Source organism: Bubalus bubalis, chromosome 18, assembly GCF_019923935.1.
Source record: "Bubalus bubalis isolate 160015118507 breed Murrah chromosome 18, NDDB_SH_1, whole genome shotgun sequence".
NCBI lineage: Eukaryota > Metazoa > Chordata > Mammalia > Artiodactyla > Bovidae > Bubalus > Bubalus bubalis.
In genome coordinates this window covers 36,324,307-36,349,275 of record NC_059174.1, presented here as the reverse complement: position 1 = coordinate 36,349,275, position 24,969 = coordinate 36,324,307, and the positions used below count along the sequence as shown (strand labels likewise).

The following is a 24,969-nucleotide window of genomic DNA, read 5'->3' as shown; positions in this document are numbered from 1 at the left end:
CTGAATTTTACTATGACACAGGGAAAACTTCCATGGAATTTGATAAAATGTATTAAGGATATTATGCCCCTTAAAAATATAAGTATATAAAATTTTTAAATTTAACTCATGAATTTAATTGCAAAAATGTAAGAAAAAGCTAGAATTATAGAATAAATCAATGACCATTATGTAACTGACATCTTAACATATAATGGCACAAAAGCATCATGATTGAGTGTCACAGATGTATTAGAAATCTGCTAAGAAAAGAGTCTACTCTAATGCATTGTAACATCCTGAAGACATTGTTATTGTCTGCTTGGAAATAATGATATCAGAAGAAAGAATGGTACCTAAAGCAACTTTTTCAAATGCCAATAGTTCTTATTTTGGTTCTTCAGCCTCAACGTTAAGTCCTACTCACTGGCAGCAAGAAGCTTTATACAGCTATTTTTTCATACCTTATCGTACTCTATTATACTTTTAAGATTTTTAATATTAGGGAATAAAAAACAAAACAAAAACTCCTTAACTGTAACATATGTTTTTTAAAAAGTTGTTTATATGGCAAATGTTTGGAAATATCAAGTTAGGAAGCAAGTCTCTGCATTCAGTGAAGTTAAACAAGTATTTATTTTACAATATCAAAGATAACCTGCTAACTATTTCAAGTACACAACAGTAAATAAAATAGTAAGGTTTGTTAGATAAAATATATAGCATCACTGATTTACAATTTTTGAGCATAATTAACTTGGTACCTTTCATGGCTTCTTCGAAAGAGCAAGGTCTTGCCGGACTAGATATTTCCTTCTTTACATTCACGTTCAAAGCAACAGCTGCTGTTATTAAACAAAAAAGATTAATGTATTTATTTAAACTTATCCTGAAAAATATATATCTTAAAGTTCTTTAACAGGAGTATTTTCTCACAAAGCATTATTAAATTATTTGTTCAGCAGAAATTCTAGGTTCAGATGAGTTTTTATAAACTATAATCACCAGTTTACCCTCTAAAATGCACCACTCTCCAAGTGGGCAGAAACATATGCTTATTATTAAATAAACAAAATAAAAATAACAGCAACTTTTAAAAATCTTTCTTGTAACAGTACAAATGAGTAGAAGATTGACATGACATCTTTAAAAACGTATTAATACCAAATATACTGTAACACTAGCATGAAAAAAATTCACCATTCACCTATGTAAATTCACCATTCACCTATGTAAATTCACCATTCACCTATGTAAATTCACCATTCACCTATGTAAATGACTTTAAAAATACTGATTCAGAAACATAATTGAGAATTTTTTTTAAAAACTGTGCTGAATATACAAAATATATAGTATTACTTTTTTATAAAGCCTTAGAAATAATAATCTTTGCTATTATTAATGAAGAATTGCTACAATATTATATCTATACATATCAAGTACACCTACTATGAAAATTTTAAATTTAATAAGCATAAGAGTAGTGATCAGTTCTGAATGGTAAAGTTAAATTCCAGCTAAAAAGGTTTTTTTAAATTGACTGTATAATAATTTTATTTAAATAAATGCTAATTTCTATTTTTCAATGTATTTATATTCCTTAACTTATTCAAAATAAGAACTGAGCCAATTTATTATCAATTTATTCTTGACATCATAATGCAAAATGATGGTTAGAGAATATTAAGATAATTAACTGTGAACAAAGAGACAAAATGTACATGTTTCCTAAGAATGAGGTTAAAACATTTATCTAAGCATGCTGTATGTAAGGGCCAACAAATGATAATCTGAACGAACTGTTAATTGAATGAAATTATCAAACTGAATAGAATTGACTGGAAAAGAAATTCATAGACAATTTTAAAGCATAACATTTATTCTAACAATTACAGATTTAAGAATGGAAACTAATCTTCAAAAAAATTTTTAAGTTTCTACTTTAAACACAAGTTTTAGTCATTTGTTTTTAAAGCAACAAAAAATTATGAATAAGTATTTTATCCTCCATTTCTTAGAGCAATTACCACTGCAGAGTCACTGCAAAAAACAACTAATATGATTTCTGTGTCTTAAAAGATAGAAAACAAATTAATGGTCAAGCAGTGGTTCAGTGACTAGCAATGAAACACAGGTTTTTTAAGTCTGCAAAGTAATGGTCTAAAAGGATGCACACGTAATGTATTTTTGGCAGTAGAGACTCAGAGGGCTTTAGAGGGGCTTGTGTCTGGCAAACCATGCAGAGCCAGTTTACGTTCGCTTGAGCCCTTGCTCTAATCCTACTTTTAGACTACATACCCAAATACATAAGATACCAAAATTTTCTGCACAACTACTCTATAGACTGTGTGTGCCATCTTAAGCCTATAGGGTGAACAGAGCTTAGGAGCATCAGCTGGTGCATCAAGGCCCTCCAGGTGGAGGATGGAGCCAGGAGAGGGAAAAGAAGGGTGGCAGGCTGGGAAATCCTCTTTCTTCGTGTTGCCATATTCCAGTTTGGACCTCCAAGCAGTCTGAAAATCCTAAATTCAAATCTGGCCTTCCAGGTTATTATGAAGGTATCTAGGTCAAATTAGGATAAAATATATTTATTTGTTATTTTTTTGTCTGTAACTTAAATATTTTGACAAAATGGTGTAGCAGTCACCATTTCTACTCTTAACTCACAAAAATGAGGGTGGATCTTGTTTTAGCTGTTATAATTGCTATGTGCTAAGTGCTAAGTCTCATCAGTCATGTCCGACTCTGTGTGACCCCATGGACTGCAGCCCACCAGGCTCCTCTGTCCATGGAATTCTCCAGGCAAGAATCCTGGAGTGGATTGCCATTCCCTTCTCCAGAGGATCTTCCTGACCCAGAGATCGAACACACTATCTCTCACATTTCCTGCATTGGCAGGCAGGTTCTTTACCACTAGCGCCATCTGGGAAGCCCTATAATTATAATTATTATATGCCACTGAATATGCAAATCTTTAACCACAGTCCCCAGCTGAGTCAAAACAGCAACTAGTTTATCATAATGAGACAGTGCAAATTATCATAACCAAGTTTTCCTGAAATATTCTCTCATGTGCACACCTAAAAAGACATTCACATTTTATAAAATACAAAAAAGTGAGATTATGGGAAGATTCTTTAATTAGCTATATCATAAAGGCAGAAACTGAATCATTAGATCTCACTATAAAATTTGCACAAAATATATTTATTCAAATAAGAGTTTCTGAGAGCAACTGCTATCTAGTATATATAAAAAACAAGGGGGAAAAACATAAAAGAATAAACATATGTCAGTGATGGTCTAAATGTGGCCAAATATAGCCAATTAGTATAGGCTTTATATTTGGTAATTTATCAAAGGAAAAATTTTAATAATGAGCATTCATCACTAAGAAATGAAGATTCATAGTGCTGATGCTAAGCACTTCAAAGTCCTGAAGTTCTTTATTATTGATCAATAAAAAGAAACAAAGACAACAAGATCTCAGTATTTTAAGGATGGTAGAACTTTAAAGCTATTCCCCCTCCCCCTCCACATACTTCCTTCTCCCCTTCACATAGGAATGTATTAATTACTGTATGGCATTTTTCTCCTTCTATGAGCAAGCTTCTCTTCACATAAAATACTAAATATTCTAGCAATTACTAAAATGCTTTAACTACCATTAGTTTTAAATCAAATTTTCTTGGATTTTTGAGACTTTCCTAGAAAGAAAACAATCAACTGTTTGATTTTTAAGTATAAACCAGTATCCTCTTTCCTAGTTTTGTTGAAGCCAGTATATTATTTCCAAACTTTGTCTTTTTCTGTCTGAAATTTCTACATGTGATCTTTTATTCTGAGACAAACACTAAAATAATTTCATAAGGGCTATATTATGGCACACTTATGTAACAAACTGGTGGGAAATAACCAATGTTGTGAAAGTTGGACATGATTTACAAAAGAAAAAGGGAACAGATAACATTAAGTGATAGAGAATAATTATCAAGACTAATTATAACTCTGTTGTAGCTACTGTGTTCAACACTTCTGTTACCAGGGCTTTCTTTTCTTGCTATCATTTTTCACTTTGCACCTCACTGAATTCTGAACAATTTGGGAAAAAATGTTATCAGTAAACTTGAAGATATGGAAGAACTTCTAATTCTGGAGCATGCCTGAGATACGAATGGAGTAAATCAATGGCAGCATGGCAGCAGCCAAGTCTACATCAACAAAATATCTGAAGCATTTCCATTTCCAAAATGTTTTCTCTACTTTTCCAGGAAAAGGCTTCTCCAGGCAACTAAATGAATGTAGGTAAAAATCTCATAAGATATTTCTTACCCAGAGATATAAATTTTAAAACAACTGCTCTGGTTTCTAAAGCACCTGTTTTACCTAAATGCTTAAAATTATTTTAAAAATACTTGTTCACCAGAAGTCTTTGATATTTTTGACTACACAAATTATAAAATGTTACAGGCATATGACTCTATTTGTGGTATTATCACTTATCTCTCTGAGATTACCTTTCACCTCTCCCAAAATGCACCCTGTAAGACAGCCAGACTGAAAACTACTAGCAGTTTCCTAAAGTAGTCACTTTCACCTTTCTGTACATAAGAGGTATTCCATGAATGGTAATTCTTACCTTATCATACAAGGAGTACTTGTATGATAACTCTGTAGAGCCTGACTTCAGAGAATTCCTAACTTTTCTTTTATTACTAGACCCTAAGGCAGAAACAGTTCTCTTAACTAAGAGTAAAAGCAGGGTTTGGTGACCATCTTCTTGGGAAATAATGACATCTCCAAAAAATACTGGTATCAATTTACCTTTGCACACTACTTCCTCTTTTAGGTTGGTTAGTCTTCATATTCTTCTGAAGAAGCAGAAATGGATTACTCCTTTTGATTCAGAACTTTTTATTTTGACATACCTGGGTCTGGAGTGTAAGTGAAAGGCTGAACATCATGAGATCTTCCAGCATTGGTTACTACATATATTCCCACTGCTACTGGCAAAGTTATATGTTGATCATGATATGGGGGAACCTTCACAATAAGATGATTCTAATTGAAAGAAAATTACAAGAGGCAGAAATAAAGCAATATGTAAATTAAAAATTTGAAATAAAATATTATAATTAAGTACTTTCCTGTTAGCTGTAAAGTTTAAAAAGTTTGACTAGGGGTTCGGGTCCATGGGCATCATGACATCAATCTTAAAATTGCTTTTAAGGTAAAATACCAATGTTTTGCAATGGCATAAAAGGTCCCTGTCCTGTCAACTTTATCTCATTCCCATTCTCCTCTAGCTTGTTACACTCCAGTCACACTGACCTTCTTACACTAACACACTAAATTCATTTTTACCTCAGAGCCTTTACAACTTTGCTATTCTTTTTCACTGGAATACTATTCTCCTTTATCTCTTTAAATATCCAGTTCCTTACCCATTTCCAGGTCTCATTCAAATGTCATCTCCTCAGAGAAGCCTTCTCTGACCATCGTCTTTAAAGTGGCACCCCTCTCCAATCTGATCACAGAATCCTGTTTATTTCTTATCACCACATGAAATTACTGTGATTATCTGCTTGTTTTTTGTCTCCTTTACAACCACAAGAATGCAAGTTCCAAGAGAAGCTAGGATGTTCTGTTCTTCATCCTATCTCCACTATTAAGCACCTCACACAGAATATACTCAAAGAGATTTGTTGAAAAAAAGAATGAATATATTTTCAAGAAAAAAAATTGCCCACCAAGCACAATGTCAGTTACCATATGCTTTGTAAACCTTAACGGTGATATGTACTTTGCAATGCAGTTCACTGCTTTCTAACCACTAACAACTAATTCTCATTTAGTCTATTTAAATTTTAAATATTTCAATTTGTACTTAAAACTAGTAACTAATTCTCATTTAAAGTCAACAGAGTTCAGTTTACCCAAAACCCAGTAAATCAAGGTCATTTTTTTGTGTGTGAAAATAGTGGTAGAAGCATCCTTTTTAAGAGAAGGGAAGAGTTCCATAAATGCTTCAGCAGCACTTATTCAAGGGGACTACATCTTCTTAGAAGATATCATGAACTGCATCTGACTTATTCTCTTCTTCCCTGCTACGTTATAGTACTGGAAAAGAACAGCAAAAGGTAGTGACTGTGCTTTTGTATTCAGTATGTGATATGCAGGAGGCCAATGGTGACAGCTGAGGATGAAATGAGTTTAATGTCATTTTTTACTTATTCAGACTCTGGAAGTTGGCTGACTCAGTTGAACAGAACATGACAAATGAGGCCAAGAGTTCGATTTTTGAGTACTTAATTTGTTTCTAAGCCATCTTAAAACATGCTCTGAAATAATCATAAGTTTAAAAATAGCTTCTTATTTATGGCAATAGTAGAATGCTTTCTGAGTCCAGTAAGCTATCTCAAAAAAAACCACACTTCTAATGCAGGTGGAAAAATATACAAATGTATACATCCACAGGAATTAGGGGGCAAAAATTTGAAAGCACATACTCAATTGTATATGAAGCCATCAAAAAATGTATCTGCATTAACTCAAATTCTAAGAAATAAGAATTTTAAAATCTTGCACACTTTCATTTTTCCTCCTTTGCTTAAACACTGCAACTACATCAAAAGCAGTTCTACCTACAGTTAAGGAGATGGCTGAATGGATGGACTTCTGAAGTATCTTCCCAGTCTTAAGATTATTTGACTAACTCAATAACTGAAATTATTCTTCCAAATAAAAAATTTGTTCTTGGTAATCAGTAACAGAATTAGTATCTAAAAGTCAGATGAATATATATATATACACACATATATATATATATTTTTTTAATCTTTTACTCCACTTGTTTTAGAGTGTAGTTAAACAAACCTAATTTGAAACTTCTTAAAAACCAAATGAACAAATTATTCACACATCCTCAATCTGAAATCATGAAATTCTACAAATGATTTAAATTAAAAACTAAGTAAAAAAAACCTAATCTCAAAAATTAAGAGCAATTAACTACCACTGAACTAGGAGTACAATACACACAAAACATACAAAGGGCTGGGAGACCTGTGGAGCAGGTAGAATGTTTTCTGAGGTAAAAAGGGAAGAATATCTATATTTTAATTTCTTAGAAAAATCTGGTTGGATTCAAAATAACAATTTTCTTTATCCTAGCAGATAATCTTTTTTCAGAGTTTATAAGCAATGGTGCTAGATATTTTTCACTTTCCTAAGGTATAATTTATCATTGTCAAAATTGTCATTTTGCAGTTGGGGATATATACATAAAAATAACTGGAGACACAAAACAAATTCCTAATAAAACCACTTTGAAAACATATAACTTCAAAACTCTCAAGTCTTTGTTTAGCCTAGTTGTTCCCCAAAATTCTGAGGATCTTTTGGGCATTTCTTCTGAGAATTTTCTTTACATATTTCTACTGAAAATTCCATCTTCTTCAAAGCTCCACCTTATTTTTTTTTACTCTTACTCTCTAAAAAATACAGTATAAAGAACCCAGAAGACTAGAAGTTGAGAAATTATACATTTTTCTATTTTTAATAGGCTAATGTCTATTTCATGTTCTGTAAAACAAGTTATACTTATTCATATTATAGACCTCTGATACAAATTAACTTATTCACAAAATATAAACAGATTCACAGACTTTGAAAATAAACTTATGCTTACTAAAGGGGAAAGGTGGGAGGGAGGGATAAATTAGAAGTTTGGGAACTTACATATAGGCATTACTATATATAAAATAGATAATCAACAAGAACCTACTGTACAGCACAGGAAACTCTACTCAATATTCTGTAATAAAATTTACCCATATTAATTGCCTATATGGGAAAAGAATCTAAAAAAAGAATGGATATATGTATACGTGTACACTTTGCTGTACACTGGAAACTAACATAACATTGTAAATCAACTACACTCCAATATAAAGTAAATAATTAAGTGAAAAAAAACAAAAGCTAAAAAAAAGAAAAAAAAAAAAAAAAAAAAAAAAAGAGCTCTCCTAGGCTCTAAAATACTTGCTTCTAGTTTCCTTTTAAAATCACCTCCACATTCAAGCTGCTAATCTCTCCTTCTTTCTTTTAAAACCAACTTATCTTTCAAAACAATACATATATAGGCTGCAGTCCGTGGGGTCGCTCAGAGTTGGACACGACTGAGTGACTTCACTTTAATTTTTCACCTTCATGCACTGGAGAAGGAAATGGCAACCCACTTCAGTATTCTTGTCTGGAGAATCCCAGGGACGGGGGGAGCCTGGTGAGCTGCCGTCTATGGGGTCGCACAGAGTCGGACACGACTGAAGCGACTTAGCAGCAGCAGCAGCAGCAGAGAGGAGATTTGTCTTTAAGATATGTATCTTATATGTACATTTAATAGGCAATTAAGGCCCTACAGAATTCATCTAAAGTTGTTAAAATGTGAGTAGATATAATGACCATGTGCCTATTGCTCTTGGTATACATGAGTATGAGATATATTATGGCGTTGACTAGAAGAGCCAAATATTAACAAAGGATTATTTTCCCAGACTTTGTTAGCCTTAATTTTCAAGTAATAAAAAAGTTTAATACCTGGTGAGTTGATTTTTGGAGTTTCAAATGAATAGCTATCACAATTATATTTGCAATTTGCAAAGTCATCATTAAATGGTCTTTTCTACTTTACCATCTTCTGGTCATTTTTTGTTATTGTAGAGGCCCTTTTAACTTTTCATTATAGGCCTGTTATTTCTTTATTGACCACACTCAAAGTTTCTTTACTTTTAATGTATTTTCTGATCATATTTTCTTCTAAATGTTTAATTTGTGTTTTTTTTCTTTAATATAATATAATCTTTAGGATTTATTTTGTATATCTCAGCTCTGATTCCACTCTAACACACTTCCCAGAAAGCCCTTTAGAAAGAAAGAAAAAAAGAAAGTTTTCTCTGAAAAAGATAAAAAAATTTTAATAAATAGCAAAACCACAGAATTAATGAAAGATCATATTATGATTTACCCTGTTTACATACTTGCTTGCAAGAACCCCAGGGCCTCTATATATAGCCACCAAATGAGGGTATAATTCCTTTCCATTCCACCAAATTTTTATGATTATTCTGCATTAATCCACTGTATAATCTGTTTTACAGAGCATGAAATAGACATTAGCCTATTAAAAATAGAAAATTCCATCTTCTTCAAAGCGCCACCTTATTTTTTTTTTATTCTTACTCTCTAAAAAATACAATATAAAGAACCCAGAAGGCTAGAAGTTGAGAAATTATAATCTGATTTGTGTTCTTTTGCTATAATAAAACTGAAATTGTTAAGTACAGTGCTTTCCTGAGTTCTGTGAGTTCTACTAGCAAATCTTTGGGGGTAGTGGAAACCCTTGAATTTGAAGCCAACTGTTCAGAAGTGAGACCTGTTCGGGGGACCCCTGAACGTGCAGCTGGTGTCTGAAGTGAGGGCACTCTTAGGCAACACTGTACCTTTAGCTTTGAGTTTGGCAATATATTGGATATATAATGTTAAATTTCTTTATTTTTTTCAGAACACAAAGGAATTTTTAAAAATTTTAAACCAAAAATGAATATATACCGAGGTCCTACAAATACAGACTCTAAGTGTAATAAGTAGTGCTTCTTGAGTGCAAAAGCTAAGGAACAAATATAAAACACCTGGCACATAGCAGGTACTCAATAAATAAGTTTCTCTTATTAAAAAGTAGGTGAAGATAACCCAAGGATAATCCAAAGTAGGTAAAGATAGCAAATAAATATTAGGAAAGACATGTTTCATTTATTAATAATGGTAATTTTCTCATGGTCTTAACTTTTCAAATACAGAACTGTCATTTCTAGCATCAGTGGAATAAATCTATTTCAGTTAAAGAAACTCAAGAAAGAAACTTTAAATGATTTACATCAATTCCATATAAATAATATACAAGCAACTCCTACAGCTCAACTCCAGAAAAATATATGACCCAATCAAAAAATGGGCCAAAGAACTAAATAGACATTTCTCCAAAGAAGACATACAGATGGCTAACAAACACATGAAAAGATGCTCAACATCACTCATTATCAGAGAAATGCAAATCAAAACCACTATGAGGTACCATTTCACACCAGTCAGAATGGCTGCGATCCAAAAGTCTACAAGTAATAAATGCTGGAGAGGGTGTGGAGAAAAGGGAACCCTCTTACACTGTTGGTGGGAATGCAAACTAGTACAGCCACTATGGAGAACAGTGTGGAGATTCCTTAAAAAACTGGAAATAGACCTGCCTTATGATCCAGCAATCCCACTGCTGGGCATACACACTGAGGAAACCAGAAGGGAAAGAGACACGAGTACCCCAATGTTCATCGCAGCACTGTTTATAATAGCCAGGACATGGAAGCAACCTAGATGTCCATCAGCAGATGAATGGATAAGAAAGCTGTGGTACATATACACAATGGAGTATTATTCAGCCATTAAAAAGAATACATTTGAATCAGTTCTAATGAGGTGGATGAAACTGGAGCCTATTATACAGAGTGAAGTAAGCCAGAAAGAAAAACACCAATACAGTATACTAACGCATATATATGGAATTTAGAAAGATGGTAACAATAACCCTGTGTACGAGACAGCAAAAGAGACACTGATGTATAGAACAGCCTTGTGGACTCTGTGGGAAAGGGAGAGGGTAGGAGGATTTGGGAGAATGGCATTGAAACATGTAAAATATCATGTATGAAATGAGTTGCCAGTCCAGGTTCGATGCACGATACTGGATGCTTGGGGCTGGTGCACTGGGACGACCAGAGGGATGGAATGGGGAGGGAGGAGGGAGGAGGGTTCAGGATGGGGAACACATGTATACCTGTGGCGGATTCATTTTGATATTTGGCAAAACTAATACAGTTATGTAAAGTTTAAAAATAAAATAAAATTAAAAAAAAAAAAAGAAACTTTAAATGATTTACATCAATTCCATATAAATAAGAAATTTAATCTGTTGATTTAGGAAAATCTTGGAGCAAAACTCAGTTTCTCCGAGAATAAACAATCAAACTATAAAAAGTTTAAATTATACCTGATGAAATAATTCCATATCAATTTCAGCTTCTGACTTCCAAGAGTTTTCATCTGAATGAAATAAAAAACAGTGACTTACTAAAATTATGAAAAATTTTTTACTTTGTAGCTACAACTATATCTTCATAACAAAGTGAAACACCCAACAATTTCTAAGGCAGTGTTATGCCTACTTACCAGAAACATTTTCTTGGAAAATAACTTTAGTTCCTTTCAGAAAGTTCTTGCCAATTAAAAATACTTCTTCCTCTCCTTTCACCGAACAGCTATGCAAGCTCTTCTTTAAGATTTCTGGCACTCCTGCTGGTTGAGCTGTAGGTATATATAAGCATTCCATAAGAAGAACCACCAATACATTTCTTACCTAAAATCAACTCTCAATTATTCAGTTCTGTAAGTTGTCTTTGTTGATCCCTGAATTTGCCTTCTTTTATTCTACAGTGCAGGGGACCCCGATTCGAAACCTGGGTTGGGAAGATCTGCTGGAGAAGGAATAGCCTACCCACTCCCGTATTCTTGGGCCTCCCTGGTGGGTCAGAGGGTATAAGAATACACCTGCAATGTAGGAGACCTGGGTTCAATTCCTGGGTAAAGATCCCCTGGAGAAGGGAATGGCTACCCACTCCAATATTCTGGCCTGGAGAGTTCCATGGACAGAGGAGCCTGGCAGGCTATAGTTCTTGGGATTGCAAAGAATTGGACACAACTGAGCAACTTTCACTTTCATTCTGCAAATTAAAATTTATCATAACAGAAAGCAAAGTTACATACCACCTTTGTTTTCTCATTACATGAAAAAAAAAAAAGGCGTAAAATATGAACTTGGTCATGTTTTTGTTTTAACATTCAAAAAAAATCAATTTAATAACAAACATCTCACAATCCTAACCTTAAAAATGTTAGCTGTGCTACACCTTCACAAGACTTCTGAGGCAAAGTGAGCCTCTGGGTGGTATTAAGAGTATCTTTAAGGATCCAGATCTAGGACTTAGAGGCTCTAAATGAAAAGAACACCTGAAAACAGACTGAATCCATTTCAGAATAATTCTTTCTACCAGAGGATCTCCCTGAATTAGGATACCTTGAGGATAAAAATAAAACACACTCATTTTTCAGTTATAAAGACTAACTAATCACTAGTAAATTAACAAAGAGAGAAGTACTGAGGAGGATCCAGATCTAATAAACTATAACTGGCTTACTAATCTTCCTGATTTTCTTAGGAAAATTTAATATGTACTGTTTAGTAAAATAGGTTCCAAAATTTCCCCAAACATTTCACATTCTGATGTACACTATAAATATCCAAGAACTGGGTGTAGTACACAGTTTTCTCAATATATTTGACCCCAGAAACATTCTTTCATATTGACACCTAAGGACTAGGTTTCCACCAGAATACTCCCTGGAATACTGGTTAATGCAAATACCTACCTTTTAGGTACTCAGAAAACTACTCCCTTAAGATTAAGCACTTTGAAACCGATTACACTATTTGTTGTTTTAGTAAATCCTAATAACATACTAATTATACAATATGTATATTATATCTATAACATATAACAACAAACCTAATAACATACTGCAAAAGTAATTTTAAACATGGCTGTATAACTCATCAACTTCTAAATTAATGAGATAGTCTAATACATGTTGAATGCTACAAACCTCTGTCCATATTCTTCAGGCATTCTGTCTACCAGATCTAATCCCTTGAATCTATTCGTCATTTCCACTGTATAATCATAAGGGATTTGATTTAGGTCATACCTGAATGGCCTAGTGGTTTTCCCTACTTTTTTCAATTTAAGCCTGAATTTTACAACAAGGAGCTCATGATCTGAGCCACAGTCAGCCCCAGGTCTTGTTTTCGCTCACTGTATAGAGCTTCTCCATCTTTGGCTGTAAGAATATCATCAATGTGATTTCGGTATTGACCATCTGGTGATGTCCATGTGTAGAGTCGTCTCTTGAGTTGCTGGAAGAGGGTGTTTGCTAAAACTAATGTTTTCTCTTGACAAAACTCTGTTAGCCTTTGCCCTGCTTCATTTTGTACTCCAAGGCCAAACCTGCCTGTTACTCCAGGTATCTCTTGACTTCTTACTTTTGCATTATAATCCCCGTGATGCAAAGGAAATCTTTTTTAGGTGTTAGTTCTAGAAGTCTTGTAGGTCTACATAGAATAGGTCAACTTCAGCTTCTTTGGCATCAGTGGTTAGGGCACAGATTTGGATTACTGTGATGTTGAATGGTTTGCCTTGGAAACGAATTGAGATCATTCTGTTGTTTCTGAGATTGTACCCAAGCACTGCATTTCGGACTCTCTTGTTGATTATAAGGGCTATTTCATTTCTTGTAAGGGATTCTTGCCCACAGTAATAGACATAATGGTCATCTGAATTAAATTTGCCCATTCCCACCCATTTTAGTTCACTGATTCTTAAAACACCAATGTTCACTCTTGCCATCTCCTGCTTGACCTTATCCAATTTTCCTTGATTCATGGACCTAACATTCCAGGTTCCTTTACAGCATTGGATTTTACTTTCACCACCAGACACATCTACAACTCAGCGATGTTTCTGCTTTGGCCTAGCCTCTTCATTCTTTCTGGAGCTATTTTTCAGCTATTCCCCAGTAGCATGTCAGACAGCTACCGACCTGGGGGACTCATCTTCTGGTGTCGTATCTTCTTGCCTTTTCATACTGTTCATGGGGTTCTTAAGCAAGAATACTGGAGGGGTTTGCCCTTTCCTTCTCCAGTGGGCCACATTTTGTCAGAACTGTCCACCATGACCCATCCATCTTGAGTGACCCTGTATGGCATAGCTCATAGCTTCAAGTTACACAAACCTCTGATTCATGTGATGATTTTGGTTACCTTTCTGGGATTGTGGTTTTCATTCTGGAGGTTGTGGGACTGTAGTTCTTGCTTCTTCTGTTTGCCCTTTGATGGATGAGGCTAAGAGTCTAGTGCAAGCTTCCTGATGGGAGAGACTGGCTGTGGGGAAAGCTGGGTCTTGCTTTGGTGGGCAGGGCCATGCCCAGTAAATCAAATCCCTTACAATTATACAGTGGAGGTGACAAGTAGATTCAAGGGATTAGATCTGATAGACAGAGTGCCTAAAGAACTATGGATGGAGTTTTCTAACACTATAGAAAGCAGTGACTAAAACCATCCCAAAGAAAAAGAAATGCTAGAAGGCAAAGTGGTTGTCTGAGGAGGCCTTACACATTGAGAAAGAGAAGTTTAAGGTGAAAGGGAAAGATATAACTAACTGAATGTAGAGTCCCAGAGAATAGTGAGGAGAGATGAGAAAGCCTTCTTAAGTGAACAATGCAAAGAAATAGAGGAAAAACAACAGAATGGGAAAGACTAAAGACCTCTTCAAAAAAAACTGGAGATACCAAGGGAACATTTCATGCAAAGATGGGCACAATAAAGGACAGAAATAGCAAGGACTTAGCAGCAGCAGCAAAAGAAGCAGAAGGGTTTAAGAAGAATCAGCAAAAATACACAGAAGAGCTATACAAAAAAGGTCTTAATGACCCAGATAACCATGATGGTGTGGACACTCACCTAGAGGTGGACATTCTGAAGTGTGAAGTCAAGTGGCCCTTAGGAAGCATTACTATGAACAAAGCTAGTGGAGGTGATAGAATTCCAGCTGAGCTATTTAAAATTCTAAAAGATGATGCTGTTAAAGTGCTGTAATCAATACGTCAGCATATTTGGAATACTCAGCAGTGGTCACAGTACTGGAAGAGGTCAGTCTTCATCTAATCTCAAATAATGGCAATGCCAAAGAATGTTCAAACTACTGTACAATTTCATAGGCTAGCAATACTCAAAATCCTTCAAGCTAGGCTTCAGTAGTATGTGAACTGAGAACTTCCAGATATACAAGCTGGATTTAGAAAAGGCAGAAGAACCAGAGATCAAATTGCCAACATGTGTCAGATCATCAAAAAAGCAAGGGAATTGCAGAAAAACATCTACTTCTGCTTCACTGACTATATACTAAAGCCTTTGACTGTGTGGATTACAACTGTGGAAAATTCTTAAAGAGATGGGAGTACCAGACTACTTTACTTTACCCGCCTTCTGAGAAACCTGCATGCGTGTTAAGAAGCAACAGTTAGAACCGAACATGGAACAATGGACTGGTTCAAAATTGGGAAAGGAGTATGACAAGGCTGTATGTTGTCATCCTGCTTATTTAACTTCTATGCAGAGTACATCATGCGAAATGCCAGGCTGGATGAATCACAAGCTGGAATCCAGACTGCCAGGAGAATTAAACAACAACTTCAGATTTGCAGATGATACTATTTTAATGGAAGAAAACAAGAGGAACTAAAGAGCCTATTGATGAGGGTAAAAGAAGAGAGTGAAAAAGCTGGCTTAAAACACAACATTCAAAAAACTAAGATCATTAGTATCTGGTCCCATCACTTCATGGCAAACAGGGGGAAAAAGTGGAAATAGTGACAGACTGTATTTTCTTGGGCTCCAAAATCACTATGGACAGAGACTGCAGCCACAAAATTAAGACACTTGCTCCTTGGAAGAAAAGCTATGACAAACCTAGACAGCATATTAAAAAGAAGGGATATCACTATACAGCAAAGATCTGTATAGTCAAAGCTGTAGTTTTTCCAGTAGTCATGTATGGATGTGAGAGTTGGACCATAAAGAAGGTTGAGCACCAAAGAATGAATGCTTTTGAAATGTTTTGCTGGAGAAGACTCCTGAGAATTCCCTGGACAGCAAGGTGATCAAATCAGTCAATCTTAAAGGAAATTAACCATGAATATTCATTGGAAAGCCTGAGGCTGAAGCTGAAGCTCCAATACTTTGGCCACCTGATGCAAAGAGCCGACTCATTCAACAAGACACTGATGCTGGGAAAGACTGAGGGAAGGAGGAGAAGGAGGCAAAAGAGGATGAGATGGTTTGATGGCATCACTGACTAAATGGACAAGAGTTTGAGCAAACTTTGGGAGAAAGTTAAGGACAGAGAAGCCTGGCATGCTACAGTCCACAGGATCACAAAGAGTCGGACACAACTTAGCAATTGAACAACAATAACTAAACTTTAACCAAAGTTTTTAAGTTTTTTTCTCCTTAGGTACTTATATATTTGATAATCAATTTTATCTTTACAAGAAAGTAATGTGGGAAATTACTACTGTCAAAGTATTTATTGCCCTGTTTTCCCTAGGGCTGCCCTTTCTGTCAGAAGACTCTTGCTCCACACAAGGTCATTCTTGCCCCACTCATTTAAGGATTGGCCACATGAATTGTTTATATAATGAAATGTGAACTGAAGTAAATGTGCCACTTCCAGGCTTTACCATCTCCACATGGTTGCACTATCTTTTTTTCCTCCACTAAAAAATAGCAATATCCCAGAAAAAGGCAGCTTCTAAAGCCTGGTTTCCACAGTGAAGAAAAGCTGTTTCTCAACTGCTGCCAATATTATCATAAAATGAGGGAAAAGTAAAACTGCGTTGTATAAGCACTTAGATTTTTTTTGGTTGTTTATTTATTACTTTTAGCATCATTTAGTTTCATTTATTGATACAAACAAGTATCTTATCCTAATTAAATACCAAATAATATTTTCAGCAATGCCTAAGAGTTAAAAAAAATTGTGATTGTGTATACATATATACTGTCTAGAACCACAGGGTTAATGTATGAACAGATGGAAACAGTTATCTGTCATACACTGGTAATCATACACCCTTTTAAAACAAAGAACTAACTGAATTAATTTATAACTTTTTGGAGTAACACTGGAACTAGATACTTGTTTTTAAATGACATTCAAAAGAAAAATATGATAAATATTATTTTGATTAGAAAACAGTAAGAGGTGCAAAATTATATGAATATAGTAACAAAATGAATGGAAAGTCTATAATCTACCCCCCCATCTACTTATAAGATATTATATGGAAACTCCACTTTGCTCATGATTATCAAAACTTTTTCCTATCTCCTTTCTCCCTTTTATGCATTAAAAGGCATAAGATGGCCAAATGAGGCCCCTCTGAAGGTACAATGTTTATTTTATATATTTGTATTTACATTACACAAAGAACTAGTCTGCTCAAGATAATTTAACTTTTGACCTTAAAAGTCTTATCTGTTAAAAAATTTGGTGGTTACCTAACAGGACATACTCTATACCAAATAGAACTGAAGTCAGCATTATTTAAGCATTAGATGTTTTATTTTTACCTTTAAGAAATTAGTAAGCTGCCTCTTGAAAGGGATCACATTGCTTTAAGAAATTATAACAGAAAAAAGCAGCCACTTTTCTGGTATTATAAAGAACAATGTGCTTTTAGATGCTGTTCAAATAGGAGCCTCAAAAATAAAGCTAAAGAAAATGAATACCGAAAAATAACAAAGCAAATATTTCAACCTGTCAAAAGAATTAGAAAGCCTTTTTAAGGTCTGTGAAGAGGGCTGTATATTGTCACCCTGCTTATTTAACTTACATGCAGAGTACATCATGAGAAACGCTGGGCTGGAAGAAGCACAAGCTGGAATCAAGATTGCCGGGAGAAATATCAATAACCTCAGATACGCAGATGACACCACCCTTATGGCAGAAACTGAAGAAGAACTAAAAAGCCTCTCGATGAAAGTGAAAGAGAAAGAGTGAAAAAGTTGGCTTAAAGCTCAACATTCAGAAAACAAAGATCATGGCATCTGGTCCCATCACTTCATGGCAAATAGATGGGGAAACAGTGGAAACAGTGTCAGACTTTATTTTTCTGGGCTCCAAAATCACTGCAGATGGTGACTGCAGCCATGAAACTAAAAGACGCTTGCTCCTTGGAAGAAAAGTTATGACCAACCTAGATAGCATATTGAAAAGCAGAGACATTACTTTGCCAACAAAGGTGCGTCTAGTCAAGGCTATGGTTTTTCCAGCGGTCATGTATGGATGTGAGAGTTGGACTGTGAAGAAAGCTGAGCACCAAGGAATTGATGCTTTTGAACTGTGGTGTTGGAGAAGACTCTTGAGAGTCCCTTGGACTGCAGGGAGATCCAACCAGTCCATTCTAAAGGAGATCAATCCTGGGTGTTCTATGGAAGGACTGATGCTAAAGCTGAAACTCCAATACTTTGGCCACCTCATGCAAACAGTTGACTCATTGGAAAAGACTCTGATGCTGGGAGGGATTGGGGGCAGAAGGAGAAGGGGATGACAGAGGATGAGATGGCTGGATGGCATCACCGACTCGATGGACATGAGTTTGGGTGAACTCTGGGAGTTGGTGATGGACAGGGAGGCCTGGCGTGCTGCCATTCATGGGGTCGCAAAGAGTCTGACTGAGCGACTGAACTGAAGAGAACAAAAGTTTACTGAATGATATTAGTCGTTCCCTAAAGTTGTGGAAGAGCCAGAAATAAGTAAAGAAAGAACTTGTTAATTTTAGTAAGACTTAATACAGTATTAGTAAGATAAAACATTATATTGAAGAAAGCTATGATTAATTTTGCCACATTAAAAATTATTATATTAGGGTAGATACTAAAAAAGTATAAAAATTGATATTTTTACTTTGATCTAGTATATATATATTTTCTGGAGAAATCTAAAGGTGTGAAAGGAGAGGATTCTTCTATCCCCTTAAAAATAAACGAACTAAAAGAAAATGGATCCAATGGCCACTGTTAAACCAACAAGTAGAAGCAAGATTGTTTTTCTAAGGTCACAAGGCACAACATGAATTCTGGCATTAGGCCTTCTTTCCACTGAGTGCCTCTAGAGGGAAGATCAATTATCTGTTTCCTCTCCTCCCTTTCACCTCTAGCACCTTTTGGCCCCTCTTCCTTTCTACTTACCTCTCATCTTCCTGTTTCCTTCTACCTCCCATTCCATTTCTAACGAATTATTATTGCAAAGGTACATCTTTCTTTAAAAGAAAGTATTGCTCAAGTTTACCTAATTCAATTTCACCAAGCAGATGGCAATATAAATGCCAAATAGTCAACTAAAGGAGTAAAAATACATATCCTACACCTCCATAATAACTGACGTTTACAAAAGGAAATGGAAGGGATAATATAGGTATTCAAGCAAAATCCCCTAATATAAATTGAGATCTATTTTCTAAATTCATAAAAAATCTATAAATTACATAACACAAATCTTATAGGTAGAGGAAACAGTTTTCTAACATAATTTCATACTGTAACTATAGTCCTAACCATCTGGAAGCTATAGCTGGGATAAAATGAATCATTCAAATTTTGTTTTAGTACTGCTAAATTTTAAGTGACTGTGGTGGCAACACAACACAATGGCTAAAAAGGAGGCTTTTAATCCTGATCTTACTATATACTAGCTACGTGACCTTGAGGAAGTTATTTAAGTCTCAGTTTCATCAACTGTAGAACAGAAACAATGAAAGGCAATAGTGAGGATAAATGACATAATGCTTATAAAATTGTTAATAAAATCTCTGGCATACTGTGCAGAGTTCAAAATATGGCAATTTTTACTATTAGTTCTATATGCCTTCCACTATATGCTGCTGCTTCTTAGGACTATCATATTCACCCAGACACATTTTCCAAGGGAGATAACACTTTTTGCAACATGAACATATTAATATGTTACCATATTAATATGGTAAAATGGTGATAATTAACGAATGAAAATTATAACTACAGATGAAAAATTTCAGAAAATCATGTTTTCTGTTTCTTTTATATTTTCTATCTTTGGCTGGATACATTTATATTTATATTTTAACAATACTTCAATTAAATAGGAAATAAAGAAATGAACTACTGAAAGAAGAAACAAACAATTATTAATAAAATAAAGTTGAGGGGGTTTCGGGACAGGGGGGGAAACATGTATACCCATGGCTGATTCATGTTGATGTATGGCAAAACCCACCATAATACTGTAAAGTAATTAGCCTCCAATTAAAATAAATAATTAAAAAATAAAATAAAATAAAGTTGACAACCATCCGCCCCCAGTTTCTGCTAAGGCAATATGATCTGAATTGTCTAGCATCTCCTGGATCTGGTCTTCAGAGAGTAGCTATGGTCATGCTCAAAGTATTAGATCATATAAAAGAAGAACTGCATGTACCCCACTAAAATTGAAATTCCATCCTTATAATATTCAAGTTGAGACATATTGTGATTTATAGTAAACTAGTACCCAAATTAAAATAACTTCAGAATTCAATAAACCATCTACAGATTATTTATTCTGTCCCTATCTGAACACAACAGAATGGACAGGGAATCGACAAACTTTAAAAGGAGCATATTTATAAGTGAACATTCTCCAGAAATAGCCCAAGGAAACACTAATACCATAACAAAATTTTCATAATAATGAAAAATATAAGTCTTGTGAGTTCTCTTGAGATCACAAATATATTTACTACTACTCTTTTAAAACAAGGGTATTTGCCAAGCTAACGTATAGGTATTCACATCTGAAATGAATTAAAAGGCAGGGAAAAATAAGATTTACTAAGGGTGAATAAGTTGACAAAACTAAGCTACAATTAAATAACAAAGGCTTTGTAAATGTCTGGGGGTACCAAGGACATAATACTCATAACCATCCAATAGGAAATTCAAGTAAATGGAATTCACTCAGTCTCTTCTGCTCTTCTGAATTCAGAAGCAAGGCCAAAGAACATAATACTTAATGAAAATCTTCTTAAGGGATGTACAAAGGAAAAAATTTTCCTATGTATTACTTGTACTAATACTCATTACAGGGAAACCAGACTATATGGTGAGGCACATACAACAGGACTGAATTTAAATACACACATATACACATCATTTATTTTCTATGCCAAGGTCAGCAAAGTAAGAATTTAATTTCCCATTATACTACAGCACTTTAATTTGTAATCAGAACTCTCACTGCTATATATTTACAAAGTTCTGCTTACCTTTCTGTTTCTTTATGTTCTAACACAAAACACTTAGTATCACAGCAATTTACCACAAAGTGAAGATGCTGTGAAAATCCTTCGGATTTGTAATTTACTTAGGCAAACTATTCAAATTACTTTTTAAATCAGTATAAGAGTAACAGGAAACTACAAAACGCTACATAACTTCTGAATCTTATTAGAAATTACCCACCTTTAGCTTAGACTAGAAAACTTGACTATAGCTTTTAAAATGTTGCAAAGTTTGCATGACCATAAGCTTGAGTATGTAATACAACTGAAATTTAGAGATATCTGAACAATAACAGAAAATGGAAAAAACCCCTCTATATATTTAATATCTTCATATTTTCTTACTTACTACATAAAATTGGAGAAGAGGGTGTTTGCAGTGTCAAAGTGGAGCCATCTTTCCTTGTGATATTAACTCGAAAAACCAATCTGGCACGAGTGCTCTTTTTCTTGGAACCAGCAATTCCTATTCTGGCTTCAACATCAGCATTCCTCAATTTCAATATCCCTACGCAGTCAACCCTAATACAGAAAAAATATATTAATTGATAGTTTCTGCTGTATAAATAGTAATATATTCTTAAATATTTTCTTTTTAAGTATAATTTGCTTCTTTATTAATTTTTGAATATGTAATATAATTATTCCAAATTTTAAAAAATAGAGAAGTGTAAATTCTAAATATTCATAACTTCTCTGGTCAACTTTTTATTTATAATAATAATGGGAAAAAACAGTATAGAAATCACTATTTCAAAATCTGAACATAAGTTACGGTTTATAAGAGATATTTTGACAGTATACTAACACATATATATGGAATTTAGAAAGATGGTAACGATAACCCTGTATGCGAGAGAGCAAAAGAGACACAGATGTATAGAACAGTCTTTTGGACTCTGTGGGAGAGGGAGACGGTGGGATGATTTGGGAGAATGGCATTGAAACATGTATAATATCATATAAGAAACAAATCACCAGTCCAGGTTCCATGCAGGATATAGGATGCTTGGGGCTGGTGCACTGGGATGACCCAGAGGGATGGTATGGGGAGGGAGGTGGGAGGGGGTTCAGGATGAGGAACACATGTACATCTGTGGCGGATTCATGTTGATGTATGGCAAAACCAATACAATATTGTAAAGTAATTAGTCTCCATTAAAATAAATATATTTAAATTTAAAAAAAAGAGAAAAAAAAGATACTTTCACTTTAAAAATTTTAATTTATCCTCTTCCTTTTTGTACCTAATTCAGATATTAAAATAAGGAACAGATTTTACTTGGAAAAAAACTAGCAACTGTCTCCCCCCAAAATGGAACACTGTACCATTAAAATGTACACTTTAAATATTTAATGTTATGGGAAAATGCTCATAGTAAGTGAAGAGTAGGTTACAGAGCAGTGAGTACAGTATCATCTCATTTTATCAGAAAAAAGGATGAAAAAATAAATGTCAAAATTGTAATTAGTTCTATTAAGTTGGAAGCTGGCATTTGAGGAATATGTTTTTAGCTTTCTATTACTACTATTTTTACTAATTTTAAAATTTTATTCTGTTTTCAACTTATAAGGAATAAGTACTATTTTTATAATCAGTAACTCTCTATCTTCCACCATATACATTTACTTTTATAATCCCAAAAGTTAAAAAAAAACTTTATTAAATGTTTCAAAATTTCCCTTTTCCAACTTATTATTTCCCTCTTACTTATTCAAAATAGCTTTAAAAAAAAAACACCAAATAAAGAAGAGTCTTTAGCTATCCAATACAAATAATTACAACAAGGTCTATCCCGTATCAATATTTGCTGCTGTTAAGTTTATCTTTCAGATTAAAGGTCCTCAACAAAAGGGATAAGGAAAAAAAAATTTTAATTTAAATCCTTAACACTTGTAATATATTTCAGGAAATGAAAATGCATAACATGAAAAATAGGTAATCATAGGACATCATTTTTTTTAACACAGGAAAACAGAAATAAAAGGTAAATTTAGACTAACAATATGCTTTTTCATTCCAAGATTGGTTAAAGATACCATGAATGATGTCTGTCAGTTTCTACTGCAAACACTACAAAAGTGGAACTTAGGAAAGCAAATCAAATTGGTTGTAATTTTAGTTTTTAATGTTAATATTATAAAACCAACATATAAGTCTATATTATTTTGCAAAAAGCCAGCATTCCACCTTGCTTTTATATCCTTGCCATTCACTATGGGAATTCTCTAGCAAAGGGCAAGAATTCATTTCCTCCATTACAATTCTGCCATAATCTATTCTTTTTATTTGCAATGCTTAAAACTAAAAATCTTTTATATTTACATTACAAACTAAAAACTTTTCCTTCTATTGCAAAAGTGTAATGAACTAACAAAAAAATTTTTAGTAATTACTCACGCCAGTGTCATATTGTTGCTTGGATCAAGGCCAACTTCTATAACAGTAGTGCCTTCGATATCCACTTCTTTGCAGGGAGTTGTATTTCGCCCAGTTACCCTGCAGGCCTGATAAAATCCATGTGGTTTCACTCGACCAGAGTCATTGCCCACAAACACCTGCAACACCACTGGCTCATTATGGCCTTCCAGCTGGAATGAGATAACATGGAGCATAAACACTAATTAGCATTTCAAATAATCGAACTGTAAAAATCAAACATTTAAGGTCAAGTCTTATATTATTATATTTATAACTGGATTACAGTAAAGAAATAAGTCCTTCAGAAAAACAGAGGAAAAATGTTTTCATAAAGGAGAATTAGCTAAATTTTTCAAGAAAACTTTAAGTTTTAGTTCTGCAACAACCACATTTTAATTAAAATTTTAGATGTGTAATGAAAAATTATCATTTGTAATTAATTTTTACAACCAAATGAGAATGAATACACAATCCTTTGAGGTATTTATAAATTTGTGGACTGCCTAAGCATCTGGGTTACTCAGGATTTACCACCAACACTAATGGAAAATTCACTAAACTGTATTAGTGGCATCATCATCAAGTAAGAGTACATCTGCTAAATCTTTACTCTGTGAAAGTTATTGGGTAGGAAAGCATTTGACCTTCAGCTATATAAATAATAGAGGAACGGGGCTTATTTTCATAGACTAGATGCATATATGCAACATCATAAAATCATGGGCCAGAACATTATGATATGAAAAACTGCTGGTTCAAACCAGGACCTATGGGTCATTTACAGGTCTCTAACAAGCCTTCATAAATTAAACTACAGTTTGTATGCTGATGAATAAATAAATTGGGTTCTTGATAAGGTTTATAGTTAAACATTGAAGCTGCTAATACAGAACATAGAAAATCACAAAATAACTTGTACAATGCACATCAGAGTGCTTAAAAATAACTCATAAATGTTTTTTATTCAAGAATAGCTGCATCTCAGTATCAATGGTATCATAATGAGTCAAATAAGCAGTCTACCCAAGCTGTTAGTCAGCAGTACCACAGAACAGTGTCTGACATATAGAAGGGTACCATATCTGTTGAATGAGTGAATAAATAAACTTTTAAGATCAGGCAATTCATCCCCTATCACAGGCAATTAATCTAACAATACTTCTATAGACAAGTACTTAGACAAAACTTACTTAAAGCCAGAGCAGTTAGGTTAAAAATTTCAAACTATCAAAATGTCTGGCTAAACAAATATTTACACAAAGCGTAATTTAAATGTTTCACTTGCCTGTTACTTGTCCTAAGTTTGGGGGACTAAAGAAGGACTGGTGTGGTGAGCAGTAGAGGGGTAGAAATGATACTGTACATGTAACTATTAACCAACCTTATAATGGTCATGAGTAAGTTTCTTGATTTCAAGTTTCTACCATTATTTCTTTCATGTATAAAAAGAAAGGCAGTTCAATGAAATTGTGTTCAACTAAAACATTTAC

At 34.1% G+C, this 24,969-nt stretch overlaps 1 protein-coding gene across 9 annotated transcripts in view; it reads right to left on the bottom strand.

The window, feature by feature from the left end:
- The window catches only part of NFAT5 (nuclear factor of activated T cells 5), a 122,623-nt gene that overhangs the window by 17,429 nt on the left and 80,225 nt on the right, over positions 1-24,969 (bottom strand). For 8 of the 9 annotated variants that reach the window (XM_025268955.3, XM_025268957.3, XM_025268958.3 and 5 more), the window contains 6 exons: positions 23,459-23,649; positions 21,407-21,579; positions 11,260-11,394; positions 11,081-11,133; positions 4,911-5,043; positions 744-824 (listed from right to left, as the gene is read on the bottom strand). In XM_025268955.3, coding sequence (XP_025124740.1) covers positions 744-824; positions 4,911-5,043; positions 11,081-11,133; positions 11,260-11,394; positions 21,407-21,579; positions 23,459-23,649 — 766 coding nt within the window. The remainder of the gene's footprint in view (positions 1-743; positions 825-4,910; positions 5,044-11,080; positions 11,134-11,259; positions 11,395-21,406; positions 21,580-23,458; positions 23,650-24,969) is intronic. The other variant, XM_025268956.3, reaches the window with a different exon arrangement.